This window comes from Takifugu rubripes, chromosome 1 (genome assembly GCF_901000725.2).
Source record: "Takifugu rubripes chromosome 1, fTakRub1.2, whole genome shotgun sequence".
NCBI lineage: Eukaryota > Metazoa > Chordata > Actinopteri > Tetraodontiformes > Tetraodontidae > Takifugu > Takifugu rubripes.
The window spans coordinates 23,281,669-23,298,324 of record NC_042285.1 but is presented as its reverse complement, the minus strand read 5'-3'; the positions used below and the strand labels follow the sequence as shown (position 1 = coordinate 23,298,324).

The 16,656-nt window shown below is 44.6% G+C and overlaps 2 protein-coding genes across 15 annotated transcripts in view; both read right to left on the bottom strand.

Moving 5' to 3' along the window:
- Positions 1-94: 94 nt before the first annotated feature.
- poglut2 (protein O-glucosyltransferase 2) lies at positions 95-4,845 on the bottom strand. Of its 2 annotated transcripts, XM_029846243.1 has the most exons (11): positions 4,392-4,845; positions 3,264-3,280; positions 3,075-3,198; positions 2,787-2,992; positions 1,919-1,996; positions 1,635-1,807; positions 1,316-1,553; positions 994-1,203; positions 811-900; positions 579-683; positions 95-457 (listed from the first exon to the last, which is right to left on the bottom strand). In XM_029846243.1, the coding sequence occupies exons 1-11, from the start codon at positions 4,453-4,455 to the stop codon at positions 440-442; spliced, it is 1,323 nt and encodes a 440-aa protein (XP_029702103.1). In that variant the 5' UTR covers positions 4,456-4,845; the 3' UTR covers positions 95-439. The 2 variants fall into 2 exon arrangements, with proteins under 2 accessions (XP_029702103.1, XP_003962117.1); XM_003962068.3 differs by having other exon boundaries at positions 3,075-3,280.
- Positions 4,846-5,377: 532 nt separating this feature from the next.
- Positions 5,378-16,656, bottom strand: part of stxbp5l (syntaxin binding protein 5L) — a 69,737-nt gene continuing 58,458 nt past the window's right edge. For 7 of the 13 annotated variants that reach the window (XM_029843122.1, XM_029843124.1, XM_029843136.1 and 4 more), the window contains 8 exons: positions 16,107-16,286; positions 12,350-12,451; positions 11,041-11,280; positions 9,590-9,953; positions 9,175-9,340; positions 8,613-8,724; positions 8,259-8,479; positions 5,378-7,967 (listed from right to left, as the gene is read on the bottom strand). In XM_029843122.1, coding sequence (XP_029698982.1) covers positions 7,926-7,967; positions 8,259-8,479; positions 8,613-8,724; positions 9,175-9,340; positions 9,590-9,953; positions 11,041-11,280; positions 12,350-12,451; positions 16,107-16,286 — 1,427 coding nt within the window. In that variant the 3' untranslated portion in view covers positions 5,378-7,925. The remainder of the gene's footprint in view (positions 7,968-8,258; positions 8,480-8,612; positions 8,725-9,174; positions 9,341-9,589; positions 9,954-11,040; positions 11,281-12,349; positions 12,452-16,106; positions 16,287-16,656) is intronic. The other 6 variants (XM_029843131.1, XM_029843153.1, XM_029843158.1 and 3 more) reach the window with 3 other exon arrangements.

The following is a 16,656-nucleotide window of genomic DNA, read 5'->3' as shown; positions in this document are numbered from 1 at the left end:
CGGTGTTTGGTCGCAGCAATTATCTGCATGAAATATACCTTTGTATTCAACTTTCAAATGTAATTTAATCCAGTACATGATAATACACCGAAAGTACATGATGAAAAGTTTTATTAAGTCCAGGGATTTTGATCAGCAACAGAACAGCAGCATTTGGAAATTAAATGACAGATCAGCACAGAGAATGCTTGAATAAAACTCAGCTTGTACATGTAGCTTTGTCCGTAGTACTTGTTAATATTACCTTATGAACAGAACAAAAATGATAAATGTTCTAATTGTGCAAGTTGTACTTGATTTATGAAGTGCTTGCATGTATGTGTGAGTAAAATAAACACAGCGACAAAAATACAATAATTTAAAAGTAGAAAAAATACATTTCATTTTGAAGAAAATGGCACCATGTGAAGATTTCTGGCAGCTGAAGGTGGACTGATGATCAGAGTTCATCTTTTAGCTGGAAAAACAAAGTCAAATATTTATTAGTTAAGAGGTTCAAAACACAGTGATGACAAACAGCTGTGACATCAGTGTGTATAGACTAAAACGCATCTCTCTTTGGTAAGAGCAATCCTCACCCTCTTCCTGTGGCAGGAACATGGGAATAAGTCATCAGTGGGCTGTTCCACCCGCTCCATTCCTTGGCGAACCTGAGGCTCAGTGATCTGCAGTTGGGCATATTGCTACAAGAAGACATTGGAGAGATTATTGTGGGTGACATCACATGAAGGCAGCATAGGAAACCATTTCAAAAGCAAAAGTTGGTGGATTTTACTGCCTCTGTTGTTTCTGCAACTTTGGAAGCGTTACCTTGAAAAGTTTGTAGTAGTAACACAATATTTTGTCTCCCATAAGATGATTTCGAGCAAACTGCTGCCCTGCCAGTGCAATTTTCTTCACCTAAAATGGGGCAAAATCAAGTATTCAATATTCTCCACAGCAAACATGACAGCGATAAAAATATAAACAACTAATGCCAAACATAATTTTTACTTCTTCATCGTGGCTACGAGCCCACCGGATCTTGTCCAGCAAGTCTCCAAGGTCCGCCCTGACTGGGATGTAGTGCTCCCATGGCCGGAGCTCATTGTAGAAATGCTCATAGTAGCCAGAATCCTGCTTCAAAACCACACTGTCTCCTGCTAACAGGTACGGAAGTCGGTACGCAGCCACGGTGCCATCAATGTTAATTTGGTATTTATACTGAGGATGGACACAGAAACAGAAATCAGCAAGGCTGTTCTAACACCCTTCTATGCAGTGTCTATAAGAACATGCTAGTTGATGGATGAGTTAAGAAACCAGCCTCTCTGACCTTGAAGAAGTCAAAGAATGAAACATGTTTGACCAACGGTCCATAGAGGCTCTCGTCATGTTTGAAGAAGAAGAAGTTGGTGAAGGCCGCATCGATCATGTCGGGGTGAGCCCTGGAGAGCTTGACGAGCTCCAGGCGTTCCTGCCGGCTGTCCCGGCCCCTCCAGAAGGCTGTGGCGTTTTTCTCTGCCCACGGCGGGCCCGTGTTGGCCTGCACCGACGTCATGTCCAGGCTGACTCTGTGGGGTCCAAGCACAAAGATGCTGAAAACTCGAGGTGCTGGAGCTCATTATGCTACTGTGCTTCACTGAATTTTGTACCTTCCCATGGTCTCAAGGACAGACTCGGTCAGGTCGTAGGTCGGCATGACGATGTCCTGCGTATTATTAGAGCCGCACCAGGAAAAGATGGGATGGATTTTGTCTGTGAGCTTCCTCTTCTCCAGAGGCCAGTCGCCCAGATTAACAAAAAACTCCACATCAGGGAGCCACACCTGCAAACAGACCCGAAGCAGCAATAGACTCACATGACTGAACACTCTTGAAATAATATTGCATCAGCAAAATGATCAACTAAAGTTGTTAACAGTTCCTGAATGTTTTACCTTCCTTGTGAGTGAAAGCAGGATGGAATCCGTGAATATCCTGAACCCGACATGCTCTCCAAATGTAGTCACATAGACCTGGAGAGAATGTAAAGCTACATCATCACCGTTATTCAGGCGTAACTGGACCTGCAAATGTGACTGCCGGGCCTTCAAGGGTGGTAACTTTAGAGGCAGTTTTACACAGTAGTTGTAGGTCATGAATGTATGTAAAAAAGCTTTGTAAATAATAAAGGTGTAAATCACAATGGCTCAGTAAACCACCGACAACAGCAGGGATTAACGCAAAAAAATAGAAATAATGTATTTTCCTGGCGAAGTAATTCGAAATATTCCCCATTTATCTTCGTGCAACACAACCATTTAGAGAGCTCTGGATAGCATTATTGGTTGAGAGGGGCATCGGTCTAATGCTTCGAAGATCCGATTTTAAATCCAAAACACAACAAAAACAATCATGAAGGTTTTCCCCCCTATCGAAATTCTTGCTGACAAATTTCCATCTGGCGATCGTTAATCCCTGCGACTGAATCATTGATGGACGTCTCCAGGTGACACCCTCGCTGGGACAATGCAGCTTCGCACGTACAGGAAGCCACGCTGACGTCTGTAGTGATATTTTGAGAAGACTGTATTCCGTCGTCTGACTGACAGACTTTATTTACAGCTGTGTGAAGTAGCCTCGGGGTCTCTGACCCCACCTTCTGTATGACCTGATCTTAATTACTCTTGTGAATAAGTGAAACCCCATTCTTTGCCAGTTTACTAGCCTTTGGTTGTGATATTTGAAAGAGAACCTGGGGGATTGTCATAAAAGACAGCTTGTTTGGGTGATAATTACTGCATATTGTGTTTATGCTTGAAATACCTTATTGTCTTTAACTGTGTAGTGGCAGAGGCTCTGGCGTTGGCCAAAGCGCTGCGGGATCTCCTGCGCGATACGATCGGGATCAACATTAGGGAACGCTGACAGGTCCCTGTCTATCTGAGGGAAGGAGTCGGGACAGCGCATGTGGGCCTCCCAAACAGGACCACTGGGCTGGGGACAGTCACAACCCTCGTGGTAAACTGGGCCTGTAAAAAAGAAAAACTAGTGAATGAAATTCTGTTGGTATTTTTTTTAATGTTTTGTGGTTATATGGGGTTTTTTCTCAACCTTCAAGAATGAAAGGGGAGTTTGTGACATGCTCGTTTTTGAGCAGGATGTGGATGTGAATCTCTGGGTAGGTGGAATACATCCTGTAGCGGACCAGAAAGGAGCCGTCCTTACGATCCAGGACCTGCAGCCAAATCCTGGTTAGATGCTCCCCCGGGGAGGTTATTTTCACCTCAAAGGTTTTCTCACCAGGTGATGTTGTGAAGCTGTGGTGGAGATCATATGAAACAAACATCTCCCATATTAGTGGGACAAAGCAGCTACACAGCAAATTCACATTTATCAGCGAATAAACAGCTAAGTGCAACACTTTGCTGATTCTGCTCATCTTTAACTACACACCCCCACATGAGTACATTCTGCTGAGGTTGTTTTGGACACATTTATGCATAAATTGTGCATAAAAATGCTTTGCAAACATTTAAACATATCCTAAAGATGGGATAGAATATGCACCTTTAGGCTAAAATCGGAACAAGCTCTGCGTTATTCACTCAGATAATCCAAGACTTCTTACTATTGTTGTGCTTTTACTATCTTGTGTAAGCAGACAACAACAAGGTGGCATGTTTTTGTGTGCATGAATGGAAGAGAGAACATGATATCCATCTTCACACACAAGGTTTGCGTGAAAGGGACACACAAGGCAAGTAGCTGCACATTGACTGGGATACCTTCTTTGGTCCCATTGGAGTTTTTTTTTCTTAAATGAAAAGGGGTTACTGGAGCTGGTCTACGTCGTCTTCCCGGAGGGCAGAACTTTACGGCTGCTCTCTCAGGATTGGGCAGCTGCTGTAGATTTACTACAGTTTTCACTTTGTAGTCCTGCAACCTCCTGGTGCTCACCTTCTATTTTACAACACCAGTAATTGTCCCGTGTTCGCACGAAGCAAAGGTTGGGTTTCTGCATCGGACCTATGGAGACCTGCAGCTTAAAAATATAACCCCATAAAGCATGAGTACAGAACTTTACTTTACAGAATTCTTAATTCAGTATTTTCCTGTCCCGTTATGGCCAGGTAGAGGCCCACCTTTGCTCTTTTTGCAGGTTTAAACTGCCAGTTGATTTACTGAGGCTTCAGTGATAGATCTATAAAAGTTATTTTTTTTAAAACTGTAGTTTTTGAGTGCCTCATGGAAGAATTACATAAGATAAATAGTGTGTTTATAATGGAATGATTGTTATGTAGAATATGTATAAAAGAAAAAAACGATATTCTCATGTGACTACAAAGGCTTATAAACTAGGGAAAAAATGCAACATTCGTTTGCCTTTTTTAACCCATGGACTAGTAACCTAGTAACTACTATACTCACTTTCTCCCTGAGCTGTCCACTGCTTGGATGTAGAAAAACCGAGCTGGGAGAACGATGTTTGCATGGAGCCCCGGTCCCCAGACTAAGGTTTTGGACGCGCTGGGGACCTCGTCTGCCTGAGCTCCAGGTTGTCCACGCCTGGACCCCTCCAAGCAGAACAAGAGCAGCAAACGCAGGCTTATGTGCAGAGACATGACCGTCCTCTGGAGCGTCGCCTCCTCCACCTACACACACGCTCTGCCAAAGTTTACCATCCTCTGGCTTCCAGGAATTACGCAGACATCAGAGCACAGACAAGCCCTCACTATGAGCCGGTTCCTGTTTTATCTATTTCAAATTTACATTCCAAAATACAAAATCAATATGAGCGGCTACGTTAACGTGAAAAAATATTGCTTGAATGCCGTTAGCTAGTCGCAGTACGCTCGTAACAGTTTGGGAAAACTATTCTCTGAATGGGAAGGAGGCGGGACTTGAAAGGCTCTCTCGGCGATTTGATTGGTCAAAGGTTCACAGAAGATGATTTTCATTGGATAGAACCGCCATCGGTTTTCAGCCTATGTGACGTATGATTGGACAGTGAGGCGAGTGAAAAGCGGAAGTGGGTGAAAGTAAAAGTCCAACCTCTGACATCGGCGGGTTGGGGTCTGTTAATTTGTGGTGAAAGCGTGGTGAATATAATCTTCCTTTTCAATTTGAATTTTCCCCCTCGATCATAGCGAACAATCATGGGTTTTTAATAATCTCACGTCTGAAAATGTGCGTAATGTGAATCCAGTGAATATAAGAAATAAAAATATCGGTAATTGACATTGTCATTTACAGTTGATTGAGGAATTTGAAGCCGCATTTCAAAAAAAAAAATGTATCTGTCGATAAATGAAATTACAATTCTGAGAGTTAGATGTATATCAACAGTGTAATATATACCGGCCATCATTTCTAAAAGAAAAGTGGAGCAAGGAAAACCACTCTCAAATGAAATGTGTACATCAATCCATGTTTATTTCAGTTTGCTTTGCATCAACATATTTTTTATGTATTTTTTGCCAAGTAATTTGTAGTACACTAGTATAATATCAATAAGAACGAAAAGTGGTAGAATCCATTTAAAGAAGACAAACTTTGCTGCCATCATAGAGAAAACCAGAGATTTTTTTTCCAGGATATTACAGTGTGACAAACTACAGAGTTCCAATGGTTTAGACAGAGCCAGAATACCAAATACAGTACCAGCAGTAACAGGTACAACATATACCGAGAAAAATAATATGTATATTTTATAGGGTTTTTTCATTTTATTTTATTTTTTTTTTGCTCGTTGCAACTTTCAAGTTTGAGCTGTACAATTAATATAAAAACCAAAAACGTACAAACCAAAAACATACTAACAAAACACCCTGTCAGTAGAAGTGATTTTTTTTTTTTACACTTTTGTTTTGTGGGTTTTTTTGTAACTTTTTTGTGTGTGTGTTTGTGGTTTATCTCATTGAAATAACTGCACTGAACACAAATCATTGACGGTACAGAGATAACGTTTTTCCTCTTCTTTTTTTTGACATCTTGGACTCAAAATCATGTAACTCTTGAAACATTTGCAGCACTGCTTTGAAACTCCAAATTTTGGGCAACAGTGGATAAAGTTTTGGCAGAAGGCCGATCGATTCAAGCGTGATTAACTGATCGAGGTGCGGTGCTTCATACAGGATTCTGCTCGTGTGCATAAAGGAGTTTGATGATATCAGTAACCTTCTCTCCGATTCAACAATTCAAAGTTGAGACACATACACGAGTACGAAATATCTTCCTCTGATGTTTGCCAGCGTCAGGTGGCAACCCCGTTTACATGTACAACACAATCACAAGTTGATACACAACCATGTATCATGAAACATCAGTGATTTTTAACACACAAGAGCCTTGAGCGAGAGAGGCCGTCACCACCAAATATCAGGACTGCGACAAAGGTTATCATAGTCATCAAGAACAATATAGAAAAAAAAAAAAAAAAAATCTATATTCACTTCCAGTTGAAACCATTGCAAATGTTTCACACGTACACAATTTCTTCACTGACTCACGTCTGAACATCACTGAGAAAAATAAAAATACTGTAAGTTCTCCGGAATGTGCCGTCGATTGTAAATGGCCGCCGTCTTCCCGCCCACAGGGACGGCGGCCATCTCTGAAGGATTATCTGTGATCACAAATAGAGAACAGCTTGGAGTGAAAACACGGCTCCTGACAGACCAGGGGTGGAGGGCGTCCTTCACTTTTGATTGCTTTGGTGCAGAAAGAGTCCCATTATTTAACAAACGTTGACTCTCCCTCTCTTACACACAGTCCACTCAGTCACTAAGCTCTGACAAAGGCAGCTGAAGTCTTAAATGTGCCCCTGCGATAACAAACAAAAACACCCTTGTTCACATTTATATATATATGTATTTATAATGTGAACACACTGCTCGATCAAGGCCCTTTGCTCCAACATTGCATCCCTTGTGATCAAACAGGAAACAAAGTTTCAGTAGCACTTTAGCTCTTTGTTAGTGAGTAGGCTCACTCAGCTTGATTTTTATGGCACATAATGAGCAGTGATAGCTTCAGGTCAGACATATTAACACACCAACACACTGCGGCTCCAGTCTTATGCCCTTTTAGCCTTTGCACATGCCTCTCATCACTCCTTTCTCTTCTAAAACTGGAGTAGGGGGAACGTTTTCTTGTAAATCAGGCCTTTAGTAAGAAGAAGCACTCAAAACAAAACCATAGCGTGATCAGGCTGTGCAGAGGTAAGTGTCAATCTCACTGGAATATGTTTGCACTGTGAAGGCCAGAGTAAGTGGTATGGATGCAGCTGTAGCAGTAATTTAAATATGTGTCTGTAAAGCTAACTATCTATAGATATCTACTGAGACTAAGAAAAAACCAAAATGAAAGAAAGAAAGAAAGAAAGAAAGAAAGAAAGAAAGAAAGAAAGAAAGAAAGAAAGAACAGGCTAACAAAACAAGTTTTGGCTTTATAGCAATTGCAGGTATATATTTCCCTTTTTAATAGAATTTTTTTTTCAGTCAGTGTTTTAAAAAATATAAAACTTTTTCAGAGTCTCTCTTCTTGGTTTACACCAATAAATAAAATTTGTGTGTACTTGCTGTTAAAGTAGCATGCTGCTTTTTAATATGGCAGTTGGATAGTTTTAGTAGTCATCCATTGTAGTTTCATGCATTTCTCGTTGGTTTCTTTGCTTTTGAGTATCTACACAGTGAGGTTCAGATGTTTCAACCACACACACTTTCACACACTCTGACATGTTGGAAATTCCCTGTTCCATCTTCATCTTTCGCCACTGTTTCTCTTCAGGTCTCTACGTGAGACTAGCCGCCCTCGCCGTTCACCAAACGCTGTAAAAACAGCCAGTCTGGAAGCTGTAAAAGACAAAGTCACTCTTGAGTCTCTCATAGAACTGCTCTGGTTTGTAGAGTGAAAGTCCTGGCACCAGGGTCCCTGCAGTTGTCTCATCGGTGTGTCTGGCTGTTAGAACTGGTACCACTTCTTGTCCTTGCACTTTAGCATCAGCTGCAAAAGGAAAGAACAAACCAGTGACAACTTGTGACTTAAAAAAGGGTCAAGAGTGGACTGTCATTCTTCCTTTTGTTACAGGAGAGCATAATTCTTACTCATACACACGGGCGCCAATATAGGGAATAAACTGGTACTCTGTCTCCCTCTTCTGGTAGAAAGCGCAAGTACACAAGGCGACTCTATTAAATTAATGTTATATTGTAGTGTCATGTAGATGCATTCTTATATTTTTATGTCAAATGTGTCAAAAAGAGTGTACTAAAATCCAAATTTGTTGATGTATACCTCATGAGCATGTTTGGAGAAGGTCTCTGCACTGGTCATCATTAGAGCGGTTCTTTCCTCCAGCTCCCCCAGCCTCTGACCTCTCTCGTCCAGAGCGATGCGGGCCCGTGCCAGCTCACCCACTGCTCCGCTGGCTGCCACCTTCATACCTTCCACCCCAGCCTGCCCGGGGATGTGTTGGGCAAGACTACGAGAAGCCTTCCCGGCAGCCGCCTCACCAACTGCAGACAAGTTGTTTAATTAAAAATAAAAAAAGATTAAGAAAAGACACATGTGGGAAGACACTTTGCATTTTATATCACAGCTTTGCACGCAACCCAATAATATACATGAAACAAAATCTAGGAAACGCACAGAGCTCTTCTCTGTCGAAGGTATTTGCATTTCCTCCAAAGAAGCCCTTTAGAAAGCCCCTGTTCTGCGCTTCTGGCGTCTCGATTGGGGTAAACAACTCTCCAAGCATCTCCTGTAATAGGAAAACAGGCCATTATTTACCAATTCATACTGAATCTCCACCACCAGATGTTTGCTATGACTGTTCTGACACGTTCTAGTACCCGCTACTGCCTGTAGAGGGCACTAACGCAGCGTCATTTTGCAACGTGTCTCTTGTCACCGGTGCTGTGGTGACTTTTTAAAAATAGACACCTGTGAATATGTATATTCTCGTGACTCCACGCAATCAAGCTGGAGGAGGTCAAGCCATCCGTGACAAGTGTGACATTTTCCTTCTAAGGCCTGACAGAGGGTGGGGATAATGGTGCCTACTGCGCAAATACCAAAATATGACACAGCCACATGGTCAGTGTAGCTGTCTCATCCCACCCTGCATTCGTGGGGGAAATTAATGTATGAAAATAATTGACGGGCAGCATGCGTGTGAAGATATGCTGCTAAAAAGAGCTGCAGTTCTGACCTGCAGGTTGTCACACATCTCCTGGCTGTACGTAATTCTCTGAATCTCTGTTGGGGAGCTGAGGTACAATGCCTGACCCCCATTGGTGAAGCAAAAGGTTCTTGCGATGCGCATGTCTGTCAGTGGCAGGTAATTTATGTCCATCAGCGGTCTTAAACTCGGCAAACTGTGAGTAGAATCACAAGAAAATGACAGTTGTTAAACCTGTAAATGCAATCACACTCGAATTTACACAAATGCTACATGTAAATTCCCCCAAAATAATAGAAGAGTCAGTTTGCACCATAAATTGGACACAAATGCGCTAATTAAACACAAATATTTGTGAAGTGAATTCCAGGTAAATTTAATCAACTTAAATTGATTTAAACATTAAATTGAGTAAAGACATTAAGGTGGTAATTGGAGCCGATACCTGAGCGTCATGACGTGTCCATTAGCACAGAAACACGCCAAACACACGCTGTTGTAGACGGTGACCACGTCAGCTCTCAGCACAAAGGACGACTCGGTGATGTTGTGGACAAAGAGGCAAGCCTGCGAGGGCATCAGGAAGACTTTGGCCTGTCGTTCCGAGCACACCACGGCAAGATGTCCGTCTCCGCTGGTGTCCTGAGAGGATGACGGCGAGAAGTGGACCAGCTTGCGCTTCCGCGGTCTGTCGGGATCCTCGGGGGCATTGGGGTCCCGCCAAATCTCGTAGGGGCCTTGGATGAGCGCCCCCGCGCAGTCCAAGAAGCCAAAACGGAGCACGGAGCCTTTCAGCATAAGGACGGCCCCTGGGAGCAAAGAGGGCAAAGGTGAGGCAAACGTCTGTCTTTCTGTCATAACCACAGATAAACGCCGTTTCCACGTTCCGCGGACGTGATGGATCACGTTGGAGCAGCTGGGTTTGGTTCACGCCACAAGGCTGCACGATCTCCTGTCACGATCACTCAAGGTGCTCAATACCTGATCGTACGTGACAGGAGCCTCGGTCGGCCCAAAACAAGGTTCGGAGACGGACCGGCGCAGAAACTAGCGTCACGCAGCGAAGCGTCGAAGCCGTTGAGAAATGACCTTCACGTCGCATCGATATTCAATTACTTCACACGTCTGTCCCAGGAGGGGGCGGCCACGGCAGGTGGACCCGAGCGGAGAGTAAATGCTTCTTTGTCCAGAACTCCACCAAACTGGTGGGTTGTGAGAAAGAAGATGATCATAATAAGGATCTGCTGGCGGCTGCGGAGCGAAAACTCTTCCTTTCAAACACAGAAGTGGAGCATTTAGCAGCTCCAAATATACTGTCAAACGCCTGCAAACGCCCGTCTTTACGCGTTTTATCGTGCAGGGAATGGAAGCAGGTTGGCAGGGTGTGTTTCTTTAGATGTCCGTGTAGTTTGGTGAATGAAACCACGAATTTAACAGGACGTCGGGATTCGATGGAGCAAATGACTGTTTCCCATTTAGAAAATAGAGCAGCCATTCAGAGGGACTCCAGAGGGTTTGTGACAGTTATACAACCGGGGAACTGAGAACAATGCGGCCAAATTAATTTTTTTCTTCATTGATGACATTTAATCAGAGGAAATTACAGTAGAGCAGAAGCCATTATCATAACAAATCAAGAAAGACACAATGAAACGACTGCTGATGGCAGGTTTATGGCCTGATTGTGGCGGCGGATGGCAAGATTAATGAGGACTGAAAATCAAACATCTGGGGAGGTTTGATTCACTGTTCTGCTGCAACAACAGGTGTAGCTCGATATCAGGGCAGGATGATTTATCGTTGATGGACGGCAAAAACGTCTCTAAAGCAAATGACATTAGAATAAAACCCTGAATTCTAAATAACCCGCCAGTACAGTCCGTGACTGGGACCTACCGCTGGGGCCAATCGTCACCGGCTCCTCCATCCTCTCGTCCTCGTCAGTGGGAATGGACATCGGGAAGAGTAGGACCACGCCTAAACTGGTGCCCACCCACAGGCAGGGGGTGGGCACGACGTCCCCTTTGCGGCCGTAGGACTCCCCGAACTGCAGCGTGGTGATTGCCTCTTTGGTATCCCGGTCGATGCTGGACACGCTGGAGCTGCGCGAGCGGCTGAAGGAGTTTTCTCGACTTTCTGCGGCGGCAGGAGCACGACAGGTGGGAACAATGATGGAGGAGAGGGGCCGCAGAGGGGGTGGGGTGGAGACGGGGAGCCGCGGCGGGAGAGGTGTGGGGGATACAGCAAGATGTGTGGGGGAATGAGAAAGCACGGAGGGGCGAGAGGATCGATGGTGGCAAAGAAAAAAGGGCAAAGTGAGGCTAAAGGTGGTCGAGGATGGCAGTAAATGTAGTAAATATGCTCACATTTAGCAGGTCTGCAGATTAAATGTCAGGTGAAACACAAATGCAACTGGAAAATATCAGTATGGAACAAAATGGCCATTACAGACAACCTGCACACACACACACACACACACACACACACACACACACACACACACACACACACACCTTATCCAGTTCAGCCTAAACATTTAAATAAACAGCATGAATTTGACACCTAAACACTCACACCCACCCAAACACACACACACACACACACACACACACACACACCTTATCCAGTTCAGCCTACACATTTAAATAAACAGCATGAATTTGACACCTAAACACTCACACACACCCAAACACACACACACACACACACACACAAACACACACCTACACCCACACTGATAGGTGCACTATTTATAGATTAAAAAAACCTCTAAGTTATGCCTGTTCTGGTCGTCCATTGTGTACTTAAGGCCTCCATCATAAAAGTATTTCAGTATTGCTGCGTTTCTGAATTATTCAGGATCAGAAAATGTGCGGCGCTTCATTCCCATCCTAATGTAACCCAGAGTGCAGATTTATGTAACAGATGGGTGCAAAATCCAGCACGTGAAGCGAGCTGGGCAAAATAAAACTGTGACAGCTCTGTCGTGTGTGCATTTTGGGGTGATTTATGCTAAAAAAATATGATTCAAAAATGACACCCTGCCCTGCCCCACCCACCCCCACCCCACCCTCCTGGATGCCGCTCAACGGCACGCTTCTACATGGAACAGGGCCACAGGACGGACTGACATACTGACTGATGGACGGACGTGTAATAATCAGCAGGACAGCTGTTCATGGGATTGTGGCCGAAGCCCCCTTACCTCTTTCACTCCAGCAGTAGGAGGCGCTGGTGTGGTGCTCATCGTGGGAGTACATAGCGACTCCATGTAACTGCTGAAGCATTGCCCTCCTGGATGCATAACCTACTCATGAACCCCATATAACCAACCCCAGCATGACCCAGAGCAACACATACAAGTGCAGCGCCGAGAAAACAGACGTGACAGACAGATGAACAGCAGAGTGAGAGAAAAGGGAAGAGAGAGAGAGAGAGAGAGAGGCAGCTGAGTGTGGAGGGTCAACATATATATACTGAGACAGAGAAAGAATGCTCCTCTGTGTTTCTGGTGGCCACACGACCTCTGCTCCCTTATCCACCTTTCCTCAAAACACCACCTGCAAATGAGTGCAGGCGAGATCAGCGGATCGCTGCTCGTGTCCTGATCAACAATCTCCCCATCAACAGAAAACCCAAAGAAGCTAAAATACATTAGTCGCTAAGTGAGCAGCATCAGTATTTCTGTTATTGTGAAGTCGTCTCTGCAACAATAAACTCAATTGGAATCACTCCTGTGAATTCTGCGCAGTCTTGCGTCAATATTTTAAAAAATAAAAATCCAATTACCATCTTAATCAGAGTCTTCCTCCCTGCTAAATCTGGAATCACGTCTGCGCAGCGAGGGGCCGCTGTTCTCTTCTGAAACCTAACTGGAGTGTAAATCTTTGTTCAGACGTTTGAAAGGCCGAATTTGACAAATACTCCGTCAGTATCAGATCATTGTAGCGAGGAGATTCTTCATCCACTGTCCATCAAAAGATTCAGAAAAATCAGGACAAAGATCAAAGCAGGACATAGGGCGAGATGGGAAACCAGCGCCGCGACCTCCCACCGACCAGGAGCGGCTGTATGTAGTGTCACCCGGCGTGTCACGGCGGCCGTAAAAAGCAAATGAAGGCTTCCGTGACTTTGATGTCATCCTTTCATGTGAATCAGGGACACCGTGTCTGCTGGGCTGAAGAGGAAAAGGAGCATTCCGTGGATGGGCGTGGGCAGGTCTGACTAATGCTGACAGGTAGAAACATAAGCCACCAGCCAGATGGCGCCTTTTCCAGGGACATTTTGGAGCATATAGCAGGCGACAAATATAGAGGTGTGCAGCAATAATATATGTCAAAAGCTTATAATATATGTTGGAAACAGGTGCTGTTATTGAATCGTGACAACTGGTCACGAATACAAATGTCTCCGTGAATCCAGGCGGCAGTTCCTTTTTTTTGGCGGCGGCGTGTCACTGAAGAGGGTTTATGCTGTGTGACAGACCCGTTGGGGTGCTGGCTAATGAAAGTCTGGCACAGTGGTACTCTAGCGGGACACGGGCACCCCTGCAGGGCGCTTTCAGGGAGATACGGGCAGGCGGAGCGGGGAGTGGGAAGGTGATAACGGAAGGCAGACAATTTGAAGTGGTGAGGCAGACAAAGTGCCAGGATTAGAACATGCAAATGCACACAGACGTACAGACCAACAGAGGCTGGAGATTTAAGAAAGAAAAATCCATAAGCTGGCCAGACTATACAGCTATGAGCTGTGTTTAAAGGCACATCAACGCTGTGTTTGGGAATTCAGAAACAATACATTACACTGCGCCATTTTTCTATTGAAAGTTTCCACGGAACACTTTAAAACAACTCTGAATAATTGAAGCGATACAACGTGGGGACTGTGAATCAATAATATCAGTCTACAATACTGTCCCCAATGTTTATCGTGCCCTAGAAGCTATAGAATTTTGCTTCTTTCAGGGTGTGTTTCAGCATTTTCCCCTCATCCGGCGCACCGTCCTCATTATCACCAGCCTCATCTTTTGCCCCGCTTGTTGACCTTTAATTATCCCAGTCATCCCGCTGGCTCCTCGCTGCGGCAACCCCCGTTTCAAGTGCTACACAATGGCGGCAGAGTAAGGGAACGTATAGGGAACCAGGAGCGAGCTGTGGAAACGAAGCAACCCAACGCGTAGACCAGAACCAGCAAAGAAAACTGAGACAACAACACACACACATGTTACACCAGGAGGCAGGCGTGAACAGGTAACACACAGATGTGTGTAACGCAGCTGCTCTCATGTTTTCTCTCCTGATAGCAACATTTGCTCAGCAAGGAACATTTTTCTCTCTCTGCTTTTTTAGGAGAGCTTATTCTTTCAAACTTTCTTTAATCAATGGGTCTGCCGTCGTTGTTGTTTTTGTTCAGTTCTTCTATGATAAATGCACTTAATCAACCAGAGGAAAGAGCAGTTCCTGCCGTGAATCCATCTCATGGTGCTCGCTGCAGCGGCGGCTTTAATAAAACCTTCAGGTTCTGCTAATGAAGAACCTCCTTCAGTGTCGGGCAGAAATCAGCAAAAGCGGGTCACAAGGAAGCCAAAGTACTGAAGAGTTCTGCACGCCGAATATTGCAGAGCAAGTTTGCTGTGCGTGCATCTCGTCCAAGGCGCACGCACGGGCGGCGTCAGTAAGTGTGACATTTTGGGAGCTGTCATGGTGCCTGGGACTAACGTTTTGTGACCTGACGGCGGCTTTGTTGTGCGCACACCTGGACGCAAGCGCAGGCAGGACAAAGGGCGCTGAAACCACGGAGCCCAGACGTCCCTGAACATCTCACACGAGCATGGCAGAGCAGAGGGACAACAGGGCCGATCATCCGTCACGACCACGGGGCGGCAAACGTCCCTCCACGACTGATGTTTTTAAAAAGACAAATGCCAAGTCTTCCTCGAACAAAAGGGTGGTGGGTGTCATCTCAAGGAGGTTGTTAAGACAATTGCAGGCCTGCCTCAATGGCCGTCATCCGGCCGTGACGGACTAATGCGAGATTTCAAACTTCCCCCGTGCGATGCAAAATTTATGTGTCACGTCTGTTTTTATGCTTCCAAGAGTCCCACTTTAACGCCGCAACTGACAGCAGGTCCTTTTGGTGTAAGACAAGAACCCAGATGCCAAACAAGCCGAAACCATGAGGAAAAACAAGCTGACGTCTTTCTAAAAATGGTTTTCTTCCAGGCGCAGGCTTATTCTACACACACACACACACACACACTGCTGAAAAGGACTACCGGTATTTAAAAAAAAAAGAAAAGCTATCACACCAACAGAAGCGTTACATGATGCAAAATAAAACAAAGTAAACATCTCCCTCACTTAAACTTTTGTGGATTATGAGAAAACCAGGAGGTGTGGCCACACTACATAAAAATAGGTCACAATAAATAAATTAATCAATGGCAGAAATGGTGAGAAAACCCACAAAAAAACCTATTTAATAAATACATTAAATAGATTGCAAATTCTTTTTAAAAGAAAAAGAGAGAAAACAAGGAAGAAATAAAAAGAAACATGTATAATATATAACAACCAACCTTCAGCAGGCCTGAGTCAGTACAAGCAGCAGTAGGGACAAAATGCAAGGGCAGATTCTTGCATTTAAGGGGAGCAGAACCTGTAGTCCAAATACTGTCATGTGATGCTAATGCAAGCTGGCAGACTACATGAAACACTCTCATTTCCAGCTCCACATCATAAAACTTCACAGATACATCGTCGTGAGAGTCAGTGACTTATTTGTGGTGGGGCGTTGTTACTTCAATGTAGCAACTTGCATTAGCATCAGTTTGCATGTAGGTGTTATTAATGTATCGGGCTTGAATCAACTTACCCCGGGGTGAGAGAAGGGCATGCACTTGTTAGGTGGAAAGGTAGGTTAAAGAGAATTAGGAGAGGGGAACTGGGAGGTCAAGCACACACCTTCAGTGTGGGACACAGGCAAAGAGATCTCCATGCAAGCGGCGGACTGGGCCTTGCGGAAGGGCGGTCGGCCAGGGCCTCTGCGGGTAAGCCGTGGCCCCTCGGGACCCATCGGGACGCGAGGTTTCCCCGCCGTGCACGGCTGGGAGGTGGGGCTAGTGCAATGTCCATTGACATGATCTGTAACAACGGCAAAGCATTAGCAAAAAATTCAAGGAGGGAACTTTGTCCATATTCTGTTACACTGCGGCAAGATCCATCTTTTTAAGACTCATAACAAGCAGCAAAATCTGGGAAAGTAACACAATTTGTGCGAAACTGGTGCAGGTTTCTCACCTCATTTGGACACGGTATTGAATGACTGAGAAATAATAGTACTATAACTTGTTACGATTCTTACGAAGATGGACCATTTCTGGCAGTGTAACTGAAGCAAGCTAACGCTGAAAAATGTCCAAACAGGGAACAAAAAAAATGGTACAGAAAGAAAAAGAGAAAGTAGGTGACAAAAGGCTGGAGAGTGTTTAAAGTATGTGCAGGTAGAACGAGA